This window comes from Silurus aristotelis (assembly GCF_946808225.1).
Source record: "Silurus aristotelis genome assembly, chromosome: 18".
Lineage (NCBI taxonomy): Eukaryota > Metazoa > Chordata > Actinopteri > Siluriformes > Siluridae > Silurus > Silurus aristotelis.
This window is the reverse complement of record NC_139591.1, coordinates 9,521,813-9,537,198: the sequence shown is the minus strand read 5'-3', so window position 1 is coordinate 9,537,198 and position 15,386 is coordinate 9,521,813. Positions and strand designations below refer to the sequence as shown.

The window sequence follows — 15,386 nt, the reverse complement described above, 5'->3', positions numbered from 1 at the left end:
TCAGGGAACAATCTTTATTTACTTAATACACAGGATTATTGAACATGAGTTTATCCTCACGTGAACAATAGAAAACAGAACCAATAGATAGTGATAAACGACAGCAACCAACATTAATAACAATCTGGTTTGTGTTATGGGTTTGACATGGATATCATTTCCAGATTTTTACATTTGTGCAAACAAATATTGTATATTGTAGCAAAGCCTTGGGGCAGGAATAGCGGAGAAACACCTGAAGAACAAATCTAGGCTTGTGTGGAGCTCACTTTTAAGTCGTCCTTAACTTGCCCTGCAGGTCAACTTCGATCTCCAACAACCGCTGTCCTATTGTGACTGCTAGAGATTTTATCTGCAATTCAAAATAAATAAAACAGAATAATGGGAAATGATTCACTGTTCCACATGCTAATAAGCATAAAATGGATGCTGGTACTATTAATAAAGCATTTACTAAGCCCCGTTAAACACACAAAGCAGCATGTTTGCTTTCATTGTTCCTGAAAGTAATTTCACAATTAGTCCTAAAGTGACGTGCTTTATCACACCTACTAAAGAGGAAGGTTTTTTGACAGAGACACTTGTTTGGCAATGGCTATTAATACAAATCGATGTGGTAGGAGTGATCAAGTGATATCATTGTGCCTGCTTCCTTAAGGATGAAATTCCTTAACAGGTCCAAACAGCTCTTTGTTCAGCCTCTAACAAAGAACTTTTCTTAGGTCAGAAAGAGCACCATCTACTGACAGAGCTTTAAAAAAAGGTATTTGTTCAGATATTTACACTGAGTGCTGTAAAAAGAAGAATTATTTTGTGGATCATAAATATAAGTAAATGTATTATTTTAAAATCAAATAAAATGACTTATGCTTTCTTCTCTCTCGCTCTTAAATAATGTTAATATTTACATCTACAACAAAAACCTCATTAAGCATCTTTGTTTTTGAAAAAGGCCTAAACCTTTTCACACAATCATTTTGATGAAATGAGATGATTCTCTGTTGACAAGAACGAAACAATGAAGCACTTCATTTTGTAAAAAGTTTTCTTTTCAGAGCCAGCACTTGTGTGCAGTGAAACAGAGCCATGATGCCTGAGCGCATAGATTCTATAGTTGCTGTTTACATCTGTAGATTTGAATTCTTTATTGAGATATATATATATATATATATATATATATATATATATATATATATAAAGTTGATTTAATAGCTTCACCTTTGTCATCTGTCGCTCAACATTATCCATGTACTCTAGTGTAACGGGCCTTTCTTCACTGTCCACTGCTGCCACCTGCTGGGCAGAAGAGCCTAAAACATAGCTACAAAAAAACAAAAACAATCGTAGCTTAGACTAGATTAAGAGGTATATAGTATTTCGAAATGTCATGTGATATTTGTAAGACCTTTATCTTTAAAAATAAGACACAAGCTGCAACACTGCAAAATAAAAAAAAAGTGTTCTGTTGCACATTTTAGAGTTTTCACTGCTTTAACTACCTGAACAACATAATCAGAAATGTATGAATTCAAAATTATTTCTGAGTTGGAGCGTGCATGTTAAAAAAAGCAAAACTGTTAGACAATTGAAAATATATTGAAAAACTGTATCAAAATGTTTTCATTTACCTCTCAATATTTTCAACCATCAGACAGAAAATGGACCTTTTGTAGTCCAGTGATTTTGGAGTGGACATGTACATATGTCCAAGCTTGACGCTGCACCCCCGACAGGTGAGATTCACAGCGAGGCTAAAAGAAAAAAAATGACAGAGGAAATGAGAAATACCGGGTTAAATTGTTGGGCTATATAACTTAATGTCACAGGTTGTGACACTCTGCATTGTTGCCTCGATTTATTATCCACCAGGCAGTTCAATAAGTGGAGGATTGAAAACATGATCAGACCCCTTACCATCTTTGTTCTTCATTTGTGCCATAGACAAAAGGTTCCTTGCCAACCACAATGTTCTCATTAACACCTAAAAATAGAAAATAAGAATCAGGGAAAGACAAACTTCAAATTCAGGATTTTGAGCTACAGTCAATAAGCTCCACTGTTTTGGATGTCCAGGTGAATTTACACTCATTTCAGACTTTAAAGGTTATTTCCATTGATTCCAATACATGTTCAATAAGGTTAAATAAACTGAACCCTCAGATGGCAACTACTGCAGAAGTGATAAGGTAGACAACTAGAAAGGTACTTGGTGTGACACCTGGAAATGGAAAGGAAGACAAAAAAACGTGGTGGTGGAATGAGGAAGTGCAGGACAGCGAGAGAATGAGGTTGGCAAAACAGAATTGGGATCGACAGGGTGATGAGAAAAGTAGGCAGGAGTACAAGGAGATGCGGCAGCAGGTAAAGAGGGATGTGGCGAAAGCGAAGGAAAAGGCATATGAGGAGCTGTATGAGATGTTGGACACTAAGGAAGGAGAAAAGGATTTGTACCGATTGGCCAGGCAGAGGGACCGAGCTGGGAAGGATGTACTGCAAGTTAGAGCAATAAAGGACGGAGATGGAAATGTGCTGACTAGTGAGGAAAGTGTGTTGAGAAGATGGAGGGAGTATTTTGAGCAGCTCATGAATGAGGAAAATCAGAGAGAGAGAGAGAGAGAGAGAGAGAGAGAGAGAGAGAGAGAGAAGGGTGGATGATGTTGAGATGGTGAAGCTGGAAGTGGATAGGATTAGTAATGAGCAAGTGAGATCAGTGATTAAGAGGATGAAGAGTGGAAAGTCGGTTGGACCAGCTGGTACCGATCTTTAAGAATAAGGGAGATGTGCAGACCTGCAGTAACTACAGTGGAATTAAGTTGATCAGTCACACTATGAAGTTATGAGAAAGAGTAGTGGAGGATGATCCGCTGTGGCGACCCCTAATGGAAAAGCCGAAAGAAGTAGTAGTAGTTGGTGCTTCTATTGAACTTTATTTCTGCTGAATTAAGTCCTTGTTCTTTGACACCACATGGCCGATTTTAGTTTGTTTTTGGTTACATTTTATTTGACCACGACACCTGAAAGCAAACATGATCTAATAATCACGATGCAGACTGTAAAACATATTCAGACAAAAGGAGTTAGTTAAACAACTTTCAAACAGTCAGACTCGACACGTTCGTACGTACGCTTTAGCAGGATCTGGTTCTGCTCGTCGTCGCTCCCGGCCCATGACAGCGAGTCTCCGAAAGGCAGTCTGCATTTTCCGCACAAAAAAATGGCAGGCGCGTCCATCTCCCCGTCGCCATAATCTTCCTTTTTACTGTCGATGTCAAGCGCAGACGAATCCTCCGAAACCAAGTACGTGTCATCGCTACGGCTGAGGTGATCGATCTGCCGCGCCATAAGTGCAAATGTGGTTTATTTACAGATCAGAAACAGATTCAATCGACGCGCGCGGTATTTTTGTTTTTCTTCTTTTTTTATCTTAGCGATCAGCACAGAACTGCTCAGCGCCACCTACTGCCCTGGAAAGCTGAAAGACTCGTTAAGGCACCACAGCATTGAAACTTGTAACAGAAGATTAAAATAAAATGCCAGAAAGCGTTAAAACAATTTGAAACTTTAAAAAAATCTTATTTCAATATATTATTAATATATTTTAATATATTGATTATAATAATAGCTTGTGTTTTAGGACTTGTATACCTTCTTGTGCTTGTTTGTAAACATGCTTATACCAAAAAGTTTTCTTTCAATTCAATTCAATTTGTCAGGTTTTTTTTGTAAAGCGCCTTTAACAGTGGAAATTGTTCCAAAGCAGCTTTACAGAGATATATATTTAGATTGATTTTATAACTTATTTATGTTAGTGCCTATAATTTTGTCGCTTATATGTTTATTCCTAAACAAGCAAGCAAGCAGTAGTGACTATGGCAAGGAACAAACCCTTGAAGAAACCTTGAGAGGAACCAGACTCAAAGCATAACCCATCCTCATCCTAGTGGCACCTAATGTCCATTTATTATAGTTTTAACATTGTTGAGGTGTACTTTTTAGTGATAGATGCCTTAATGCAGAATTGTCCATGCTGTTAATTACAGTTCAAATCCAAAGCAAGACTATGGGCAATGTTGATGACCGTAGACACTGTGGTCAGCCATGGAAACGTAATGCTTACTTACCTTTGACATTAGAAGATATCCAGCAGTGCCATCAGCAATGAACTGGCAGAAACTGGCATTGGGGTTCACGTACACCTATCTATTGTCAGGAGATGTTTGGCCAGAAGTGGTCTTCAAGAACATAAGAAATGGGGACCAGAGAAATGGCAGCAGGTTCTCTGGACTTTTGAATGAAAAGTAGCAGGAAACAGTTGGCTCTCAGAAGGGCTGGAGAGCGGTACAGTATTGAATATCTACAGTACCGTCAGGGAGACATCTGACGGTACTGTAGATGTCTCCCTGACGGTACTGTAGATATCGTCAGGGAGACATCTGATTGGCTCTTAATTTGTTTCTGCAGCTGGACAATGACCCCAAGCATACAGCCAACTAATTTCTACTCATGTCAAATCATTAAGCACTATTTTCAGTGTAAAGAAGAAAAATGAATACTAGAAATAATGGTTTTGCCCCATCAGAGACCTGATCTCAACATTATAGATTATGTATGGAATTACATGAGGAGACAGAAGGATTTATAGCAGCCTACATCCACAGAAGATCTGTGGTTAGTTCTATAAGATGTTTGGAACAACCTATTGCGGAGTTCCTTCAAAAACTGTGTGCAAGTGGTAGTTGATGCTGTCTTGCAGGCATAGGATGGTCACAGCAAATGTTGATTTGATATGCAGCAATATATGTTTATTACTATTTATTACTGTTTCATTATTGCCTAAAACACCGGTAATGAATGCAATGGACCTGGTGTATTTTGTGGCATTAACACAAACACAGGACACAACTTGCTTAAAGGCCTAATGGTATTGTGCACTAGGTGGTTGTCAGTATTAACTATAAACTAATGATCAAATCTCTGATACTGATATCATATGAAAAATAGAAGGGAAAAATAACTGGGCTGCAGGCAGCAAAATCCAGGGTCCCTGCTTCAACCTGAGTCCTCAGGATTTCATCTACCTCACGAAAAACATCCAAGGACTGCAAATGGATCATGTCTGCTCAACTGAAAATGAGTGGTCTTGGCATCCCATCCAGTGTGTATTTCATGCTTGAGCACAGGATTGAATAAGGTATGAAAAATGGAGGTTAATATAATCTGTTTATGTCAACTGACAGAAATCAGTTAAAAGGATTTCTAGGATTCTTATAAGATCATCCAAGATATAAAATGTTGGATATAAGGATCATCCAGTACTTATGAGATCATCCAGTGTGTATTTCAGGCTTGAGCCCAGGACCGAATATTGAAAGAAAATGAATAAGAATGAAAAATAGAATCAGTACATCTTTTATATTAATAAAAAAATAACATTGGTATATGTCAACTGGTAATTTTTTTATTTTTATTATTATTATTATTATTATTATTATTATTATTATTATTTATTTATTTTTAATGAGTTTATTTGTACTTAATCAGGGACAATGCACAGAGAACATTAGTCTAAGAAAGAAGAGATGTCATGTGCCAGGTTATAGCAAAAAAAAATGCTAATTTCCACCTGCAGTCCCTAGACAGATGTTACATTTGCAAAAGGTCATGAAATACATACAGTATCATACATGGAAACATAATTTCACTCACATCAATAAAATCACTAAAAACACCTGGTGGAATTAATTTAATGTAATTTTACTGTTTAGCATCTGTTAAAAAGGATTTCATAAGGATTTTTAGGATTCTTAATATCCTAAAAATTAGGATTTTTAGGATTCTTATCATATTTATCCTAAGGCTTTACAGCTTCTATAGATTAGGGGCGTGGTTTTCTAGGCCACTAGGTCGCTTTATGCAAATGATTGTAAACCACTTTAGCCTATGATGATGGGAGGCACTCGGTGCCACGCCCCCTCCCGTACTCAACCCAGAGTTATGTTATTTTATACGTTGTAACGTGACAGGAGTTACAGTATAGTCCATTGAAACCTCACAGCATGACAGAACAGCTACGGGCAAGGCATGATATCCAGCTGACTCGCCTAGAAACGCGCTTCATAGGACACTTTTCACTTGTTGCGCACTTGCTATTTTCTTCCACTGGGACTGAAACATGCGTCTTTCTCTCTCTGTTATTCGCGGATGTTCTGCCTCCGAGCTCACGGTTAGTTTGAATTATTTGAATACACCGAGCCTTAAATTACTGAAGCATAGGCGTGATTGATTTTTTTCCCCACTGAAATTTCTTGGCAAAACTTCCTCATTGGATAGCATGAACGGAACTTTAATAGAAACCCCTAAGCGCCCATGAACTTGAAGATGATCTCGAACTCTCGAACACGATCTGCGAGCAGCTGTGGTTTCCACCGAGCCGGCGGCTGGAGCTTTCACCTTCTCTACAGTGTTCTCCTCCTGTGCACAGACGAAATGCACGGACTCGCCGACTTCTCAAGTTAGTCCAGGCTTCTCCTCACTGAAACGATGAGAATCGCACTGATTGAGAGGGCGACATGACGGCTAGATGTTTACAATCTAATCAGGTTATGTATGTTGGAGGGAAAAGATAAAGAGAATAAATGGATGAGTCGGGAGTTACGTTCAGAATCCCACCCTGCAAAATCCCGGTTGAGGATTTAACCATTTCAGCAGGGAAATAATCCCCCTGTGGCGTACAATAAACTCTTACACACTCCTCCTCGGCCAGGTGGATTATTATACGCCAGAAGGGAAATACAAAACACTTTTTGGTATATGGATTAGTCATATGATAAAATGGCAGATTTATGACTTTACTAAAATAATGTTGGTTTCAATTCATTCAAGCAATTCAGATTCAACTGCTACAAATGACAAATTCACTTAATTTTTTGTTTTAGTTTCTTATTTCAGCACTTTATAATTTTGTTGTATTGTTGACTAACATTAATGGTTAAACGTAACAGTCCAATGTGACTTTTATTATCCATGTGGCATATAGTTAAATGTAGCACTAAAACTTAAAACATGTTCAAATATGTTATTTTTATAACTAGCCGATGCCACATTTGACTTAAATTATGATTATAAGGCCAGGAAATAATACATATTGATAGCCAGCACAGTTACAATGAGTCCACTTGGACGATAGAGTTACAATTTATACATTTAATTCAGGATTAAAATAAGCGTTTTGCCTTGATAACGAATTTCTCCTGATGAAAAAACAATTCAGGTGAAAATATCCACATGATAAATTAGCATATTGATACATTCAATTAGTGCTACTGCAGTGATGTTATTTAACATGTGGCTCAGGTGCACATCTGAACTCTAGTAAGTTATATACCTTTGGTTCTGGTAATCGTGGATAATCAGCTGGGACAGGTAATATTACCTGAAGACCTTTTTTGTTTATGTGTGCATTCATGCTAGGAACTTTAAATAAAGTTATGGCTGTATAAAATAGTATTTGCTATAAATCCTGGTGGCATACAGTCAATGATCCCTTGGCTATTTCCTATTCTAATGCTGCTGGATAATAAGGGAATGATAGGTGATATCACTTATATACATCATTAACATTCAATTTTACTCTTGATTTTCAAGAGACCAAGAGGAACCAAGAGGTGAATATCACCTCAATAAAATATGTAATGAAGAATCAACTCAATAATCAACCAGCTTAGGACTAAATGGAAATGTGAGCATAAATGACTACTGCACTTACAAATCTGTCAGAGGCCTGTGGGATCTGAGAAGGTGGCTGGCCCAGGTAGCAGTAGCACTGACTTTGTGATTTGGTACACTTGTTCATGAGGAGGGAACGCTTGTAACTGAGTGGCATGTCACGGTAGGGCGCAGGCATTTTGCCCAAATGATGGGGTGCAATCAAGATGTGTGCACTTGTTTTGAAGCATATTTCTAGGTCACAAGTACCTTTAAGGGGCTAAAACTAACGGAACAGGTGGGACTTCGGGTCTAGTCAGGAAGGAAGCTGACAACATGTTCCAACCACTATAAACAACTCCTCACTGAACATTTAAATGCCACAAACAGACCTTTAAAAAAAAAAAAAAACCTCTTGAGCTGGAGCTTGTGACCCTTTTAGTACAAATTTCTGTAGTGTTTAAAGTTTAGTTGCAGAATGATAACACTTCTGAAAGTCCCTTAATTTCCACAGACCCAAGGGAATGACCTCTGTGCCTGCAGTGAGAGATCATATTGCCCTCAAATTAGTACCACATTTATATACTTCCTGGTTGGGTGGAACATTACAGGCAAAAGGGTCATCTGAATTTACCTTGAAAACACTCATGGTGCTAGAAAGAGGCGCAAAGGTAGGAGTTCAAGTACAAATTGATATTGAAATATGCACTGCACAGATTCATTGATGTGACAAGTCATTTTTGGTGGCAGAACTCATGACATATTTTGCTTAACACTTAAGCAAGATTGTTTAAAATGTCTCTATATTTGCTGCTTAAGCATTGTAGATTTGGGTGCAATACTTCATCTGGTTGCCATATAGAATTGTTTATTTTTACTTAAGTACTAACATTGTTAGTCACTTAAAGCCAAAGCTGTGTATAATGAATTTAAGCTAACTTAGTAGCTAACCAGGAGAAGAGGGTGTTACGGCACAGAAAAATACACGATATCTGTATGTAGTCACAGGCCAACAAGACTTTGATTATCAGGGGAGTCACAAGAGTAGGAAAAAAATAATTCTGCTCACCAGTACAAGTTTTTTGTTATGTTGTACATGTCATTGTATGACTTAACTGGAAGACCTTGAAATAGTATATGGTCAAGAGAATTCCAGGTGATGTTCACTGCCGGTTAAATGAAATACTGTAAAACCTCATGTGCTTGAAATACTTTTTATAAACAAAAATGGGTACAAGCTCCACTTCTCATTTGTCTCAGCATATTTATTTAGGATCATCATCAGTCAGTCAGCACATGCCCGTGATGGTGAGCTTTTGCTGCTTTCTTGTCCACGCCACTCCACCATCTCTGTGCAGTCTGCTGTCTACAGGCCTCCTGCACCGCTCCCATACTGCAATGCACCTACGGCTCTGCAGGTGAGAGATTTCAATTATGCACAACATCTGCAGGACTGAATTCATTCGGTGACAATAAATATATTCCACAGTTTCTGTATTTGAATAAATGCCAACATGGTTAGTGCGTACTCAGTGTTACTTTAAAAAATACAAAAAAGTTAAGTTTTATTGTGTTCAATTAACCGTCACTCTGTGGTATGAACAATGCTGCATAGGATTTTTTTTTTTTTAGCAAAAATGCACCGTTAGAAAACAATACATACATGAATGCTACACCTATGTTGCTGCATCATAATTGAACAAACAATTCTGTCACCTTATTTATCTTATTACTTTAATTGAATATGCTAAAGTTTGTTAGTGTATTTGAGAAACTAAATTTAGCTATATCTGTGGATAAAAACACACCTTAACAAATTTTGCTCATGTGTAAATAATCTAGACAAAGAAAGAAAAATACAGACTGCCTTATTATTACAACAAATATTAATGGTACAGTGTAGTTCAGAATGTCATACAATACTTATTATTTTTGATGTATGTACCATCGTAGAAATAGAGATGTGATTTCCAGCTACTCAACATAAAAAAAGTATAATAAATAAGCACACTCTCTAGTCTGACATAATAGACCCATAGAGGCCCCTAGATCCCGACGTAAGAATAATTAATTTAGGACATCAAAAGACTTCCACACATGTTAGTGCCCTAAAGTGTTTTTCTTAAACAGAAGATGCTGTCAGAATGCCAAGACCAGAGAAACTGTCAAATCTTAGTTAACTACCGTCTCTTTGGCCGTGACCTCTGTCCTGGAACCACCAAACACCTTCATGTATCATACAGCTGCAAACCCAGTGAGTACAACCTATCTGAATTATATACACTTAATAAACTACTATATAAGGTAAACACTAGGCACACACACTTATTCATGCAGTTAATCTGTTAGCTAATCATGTATCAGCAGTGCAGTGCATAAAAACAGGTCAAGACCTTCAGTTAATAGTTACACCAGAAATTAAAATTGGGGAAAAATGTGATCTTAGTCCCTTTGATTGTGGCAAAGTTGTCTGTGCCAGAAAAACTGGTTTGAGTATTTAAAAATTAATTCTTCAGATGTGATATCCTTGTGCAATATAATCAAATTTTTACTAAATGACAGGGAACACCTTGCTAATTAAACAGGTGAAAGTAGAGGAGAAGAATCACTGGTTAAAAAAAAAAATGTTTTCTGGTCTTCAATCTTTAACTTTCCAGTTTTGGTGAACCAATGCCCACTCTAGACTCATACAGATGTTCATAGATGCTTCCTTCTAAGACTACATCTGCCACTGAAAACCTGAAACACTAACAAGTTGGCCATTTTCAGAGCAACAAAGATCTGTACACAAAAAAAATTGTTACTTCAAATTTTAGTATGATTACCCTCCTAACTTCTAAACAGAGAACACCATATTACCATATACCATCGAGCATTCTCTGATCCACCTGAATAAAAAAGGTGACTTCTGGAAGAACCTCAAAGATGATAATTTAACATTCAACACAATCATCCCACAAAAACTAATAAGAAACCTGAGTCAGCTGGGATTAACCAGGGAATTTGAGGCTGCATTAGACACAGCCTTACCAAAACTGGACAGTTAAAGATGGGTGCATTGTAGCTAAGACTGATTAATCTTGATGCTGAGGTACACAAATGGTGGTGGTGTCAGGATTTGGTGTGAACAGCACTAATCTATAAACCAAACCTGCCTTGTGTCCAGAGATGGGAAGTAACAAAGTACAAATACTTTGTTATTGTACTTAAGTAGATTTTTCTGGTATCAGTACTTTACTTCACTATTTCTTTATTGGACAACTTTTTTACTTTTACACAAAATGTTTTACACAAATATCTGTACTTTCTACACAAATATCTGTACTTAAATTTTCCAACCAGGCTCGTTACTGTAGCTTTAATCTATTTGGTAACATGAACAATATTTTTTTCTTCTCTTTGCGATCAACCTATTTCTTTTATTGCGTGGCTTTTTTAACCTGCCACTGCTGTATCATTTCCTGGCTATTATGTGCCCATTAAGCTAACAACAAGCAAGGCAGAAGGCAATGAGAAGTATGGGGCTAACATAGATGAGACAAAGGAATTTAGCGATGTAAACATGACTGAGAACGGAGACATTCCTGATTACCTGATCATCATCATCTTTCTCTGCTTGTGTTCTATATGGTGGTTGTTCAGCCTGGATACATGAATTCCTTTGTATTAATATATTATTCTGATGTGAGGTCCAGTTACCAGTTTGACACTAAAACAGTTACCAGTAATGGCTACTTTTTACTTAGGTACATGTATGAGCCCATACTTGTTTGCCAGAGTTTTAAAACATGAGTATCTGTATGATGGTGTGGGGACTATTTTCTTTGGACCACTTTCAGCCAGTAATAGTATTCAACCCTGAATCCCACAGTCTATTTTTGTATTGTTGCTGACCATGGTATCTCTTGATGGCCTTCAGGGTCTAGGAAATATGGAGCCCAAATCAGCACCTTGAATTTTCTGTCATGTCCCTCAAGCTATAAACAATCCAATATCAATCTATTACTAATATAAAAAAAATTTCAATAATAAATCAACAACTAATAGTGCTGTTTACTGAATGATTGGACTGTTATTCATTGACCCTGGCCCTAGAGAAACAATATATACTAGCTATATAGAGAAATGACTATGAAAACCCACTCGAAATGGTCAAACCATTCTATTTGGCACCAACAATACACTCATCACACTGTCAAAGTGACTAAGATAATGTTTTTTACTTCAGTCTGAAGCCTGATCTGAATATTAAGTGAAGTTTTTACCTGTATTTACATACAACTGCATTAGTAAGCAGCTGACTGTTGAGTGTATTTTTTCCTTCTGTGAAGTAAATGTTTCTCTTATAAATCCAGCTTTGTCTTTTTTTCAGCAGAAAATAAAAACAGAACGAGATGTGAGGGAGATAAAATGATACTTCACTGTAAGTACCCAAAATTGCTGAACATCTATTCGGCTGTGTATGGACGGGAACTGGGAGAGAAAACAGCTTGTCTTACAGAGGAAGACCAACCACTTCCCTTTGGTGAGTTTTTCAGTTGGTCTAAATCCAAACAGTTCAATACATTTTCCTTTTTGTTTAACATATCGGCTCATCACTCCAAAGACACTAGACATAAGTTACGTTTTTAAACTTGTATAAAGTAATATGAGCAATATGCATGGAACCAAGACACAAAAAATGTCTTGTTTGCATTTCATCAGAACTGACCAATCTGTAACAAAGTATAAGGTTAATGATAATGATCTATGCTCTAAATTTGATTGACTATTTAGCTGTTTTTATGTTTATTTGTTTTTACAGAGTGTTTGTATCATGGAGCCCTAGACACAGTAAAAAAATTGTGCTATGGAAAGCAGCGGTGTCTTTTTATCATTAATGACAAGCTATTTAAAAATCCCTGCATGCCTGAAACAAAGAAGTACCTCACTGTTGTCTACTCATGTGGTATTGTATATACATATATACATATACACACACTGTCTAGCAAAAAAAGTCACACTCTAATATTTTGTTGGACCGCATTTTGTTTTGATTACGGAACGCATTCGCTGTGGAGTCATTTCAATGTCACATTTTATTTTCTGTCCAGAGTTGTATACATTTTTCGCTAAGATTTTGAATTAATGGGAGATTTGGATGCTGCAAGTCTTTTCCAGCATATCCCATATCTTTTAGTTGGTTAAAGGTCTGGACTCTGTGGTGTCCAATCTATGTGTAAAAATGATGTCTTTTGCTTTCACAATTTGAGCCCGATGAATCCTGGTATTGTTATCTTGAAATATGCCCCTGCTATCATGGACTAAAAAAATCTAATAATAGAAAAACTTGTCATTCATTATACTCAGGTAGTCAGCTGACCTCATTCTTTTGGGCACATAATGTTGTCATCCTAGACCTCACCAACATAAACATTTCCAGAATACATGACCTTTATCCGTTGCTCCCCAGTTCCCAATAGTCCAATTTTTATGCTCCTTTGTAAATTGAAGCCCTTTTACCAATTAGACTCACTGATAAGTGTTTTTTTTAAGGCTACACAACTGTTTAGTCCCAATTCCTTGAGGTCTCTTTGCATTGCGCATACTGAAATGCTGTTACTTTTACAAATAAAAATAGCTGAGTTCAACTTTTTTGTGCTTTTGTATAACTTTTTTTTTTTTTGCATTTATCTGATCCTCATCATTCATTCACCATCATTCAAGACTTTTTCCAACCACATTACCCACATTTTTTCAAACATATATTTGGAAAGAAAGAAAGTGAGAGACAGAGTTTGTTCTTCAATATGTGTATTGTTTAGGAGTGTGGGAAAGTGAGGTTGCACGTCTTTTTTTGTTTTGTTTTCTTATCTATACATTTTCTTCCTGAAACACAATGACAAAATATAAAATGCATGTTGTTCAGGAACGAAGGCAGAGAAAGCACATGCCATTTAGAAGACTTCATGTGCTTCCTGTAGGACTTCCATGGATTGGTTATAATACGAAGCTTTTGTTTCTGATTGGCATTGGGCACTTTAAATGGAGAATAGGATTACTCATCGCCCTCTGGAGATGATGTATTTTCTTGCCAGAGTGATTCCCCGAGCGGAACTGTGAGAGTTGTTTAAAGTTCACACTGTGCACTTAGAAGAGTGGTTAATTCATTTAATAAAAAAGTGATTTAACCTCGCTGTGTCATATAATAACATTAAATAGTGTTTTGCATATATTACTAAAGAAAATTTTGGCTTATTTTACAATTGACACTTTGTAAAAATGGGAAAACTATGAATGACTGTATGGTTCATTTGTTGTTGAATAACAATTTACACTTTTACACCCGTTTCCCCATTCTATTGACAGTTCCACAAAGTTTATTCAAAGAAGCTGATCCCACCTTTTTCCAAACTACCACAATTCCTCAAGAGACCACAAACACTGGTACGGACATCAAATCAAATCAAATCAAATCAAATTTTATTCATCACATACACATACATACAGGGTACGACATGCAGTGAAATGCTTTAAACGACGGTCCGGCATGAGGGGAATAGGGTGGGAGTAAGAAAAAAGCAGATAAAGTATAAAAACTATATAAAATAAAATATAAGAATCTAAGATATAAAGGATATATAAAGATATGTATGTGAACAAAGAGAAAAATGTATATACAAAAAATTCTTATGGCAGTAGACAGTGAAACAGTAAACAATGTGTAACAAAGTGTAAACAATAGACAATTTTAGTGGTGGGTTGTCCATAAAGTGTCCGTGTGCAGTATGGTGTGGTGTAAGGGTCCGTAAGTGTCCGTGTGTGGCAATGTAGTTAATTCATTTGTGGATCTGATTCATGTACATACATTTATGCGATTTTTATTTGTATTCACAGGGAAACCTCCAGACGTCAGAGAGTCCAAATTGAAAGATATAAATGGCATCCTTGTGAGCAACTCTCTTATGGCATATGGATACATTAAAGGTAGAGCAAGTCTGGGTTTCTTTGTTCAAAACAAATAAAAAATAGATTTTTTTTAGCAGGCATTTTAATCCAAAAACCTTTAAGCAGTTCTGAGTGTTAATAAAATAAAATGCACTTGCAAAATGCACTATTTTGCATTGTAGGATATCCTGAAAAGGCTGGCCTGGTCTTCATCTCGGGTGTGTGTCTGGGTCTGTTCATTGTCTTGGTGGCCATCTCTACAAGGATAACCTGCACCACGCATTTTGAAGGCATGTGCTGCCTAAACAAGAAAACAGACATTGTGGAACCAAAAGATGAAGATGATGAAAACAGTGATGATGAAGAGTCTGAGCTGTTGATGGACAGCTCAATGATGTCAGAGGTAGGCAGGAAGGTGTATTGTTGGGAAGAGGCAATGTACACGACTGAAGCAGCAGAACTGATTGAGAGACTGGAACGACGAGAGATGATCATTCAGGAGATCAGTATGAATGCATACCTTAATGGCACTTCTTGTACTCTGCACTGATACACACTGGAAGTTTTATGGATTTAAAAAAGGATGAACATGTGAATGTGTTAAAATCTGAATGTTACAGGATCCTTAGCTGTGCTGATCACTGTGTGGTTATAAAAAAAGAACAGATTTATTACTTTTGCAACTTCCACAAATCAGATGCTATTATTATTGATTTATTTAATGCTGAATAAAAGACACTACTTTAATAAATCTT

General features: G+C 36.8%; 2 protein-coding genes across 3 annotated transcripts; one reads left to right on the top strand and one right to left on the bottom strand.

The window, feature by feature from the left end:
- mis18a (MIS18 kinetochore protein A) lies at window positions 1-3,444 on the bottom strand. The gene is made up of 5 exons (XM_083567537.1): window positions 3,126-3,444; window positions 1,915-1,981; window positions 1,629-1,751; window positions 1,219-1,321; window positions 1-352 (listed from the first exon to the last, which is right to left on the bottom strand). Exons 1-5 carry the CDS (start codon window positions 3,340-3,342, stop codon window positions 272-274), a joined length of 591 nt encoding a protein of 196 aa, XP_083423663.1. The 5' UTR covers window positions 3,343-3,444; the 3' UTR covers window positions 1-271.
- Window positions 3,445-5,947: 2,503 nt separating this feature from the next.
- On the top strand, window positions 5,948-15,382 carry eva1c (eva-1 homolog C (C. elegans)). Of its 2 annotated transcripts, none has more exons than XM_083569138.1 (8): window positions 5,948-6,511; window positions 8,965-9,122; window positions 9,835-9,958; window positions 12,077-12,229; window positions 12,509-12,652; window positions 14,053-14,130; window positions 14,581-14,670; window positions 14,814-15,382. In XM_083569138.1, exons 1-8 carry the CDS (start codon window positions 6,367-6,369, stop codon window positions 15,179-15,181), a joined length of 1,260 nt encoding a protein of 419 aa, XP_083425264.1. In that variant the 5' UTR covers window positions 5,948-6,366; the 3' UTR covers window positions 15,182-15,382. The 2 variants fall into 2 exon arrangements, with proteins under 2 accessions (XP_083425264.1, XP_083425265.1); XM_083569139.1 differs by having other exon boundaries at window positions 5,975-6,511; window positions 9,838-9,958.
- Window positions 15,383-15,386: the final 4 nt, after the last annotated feature.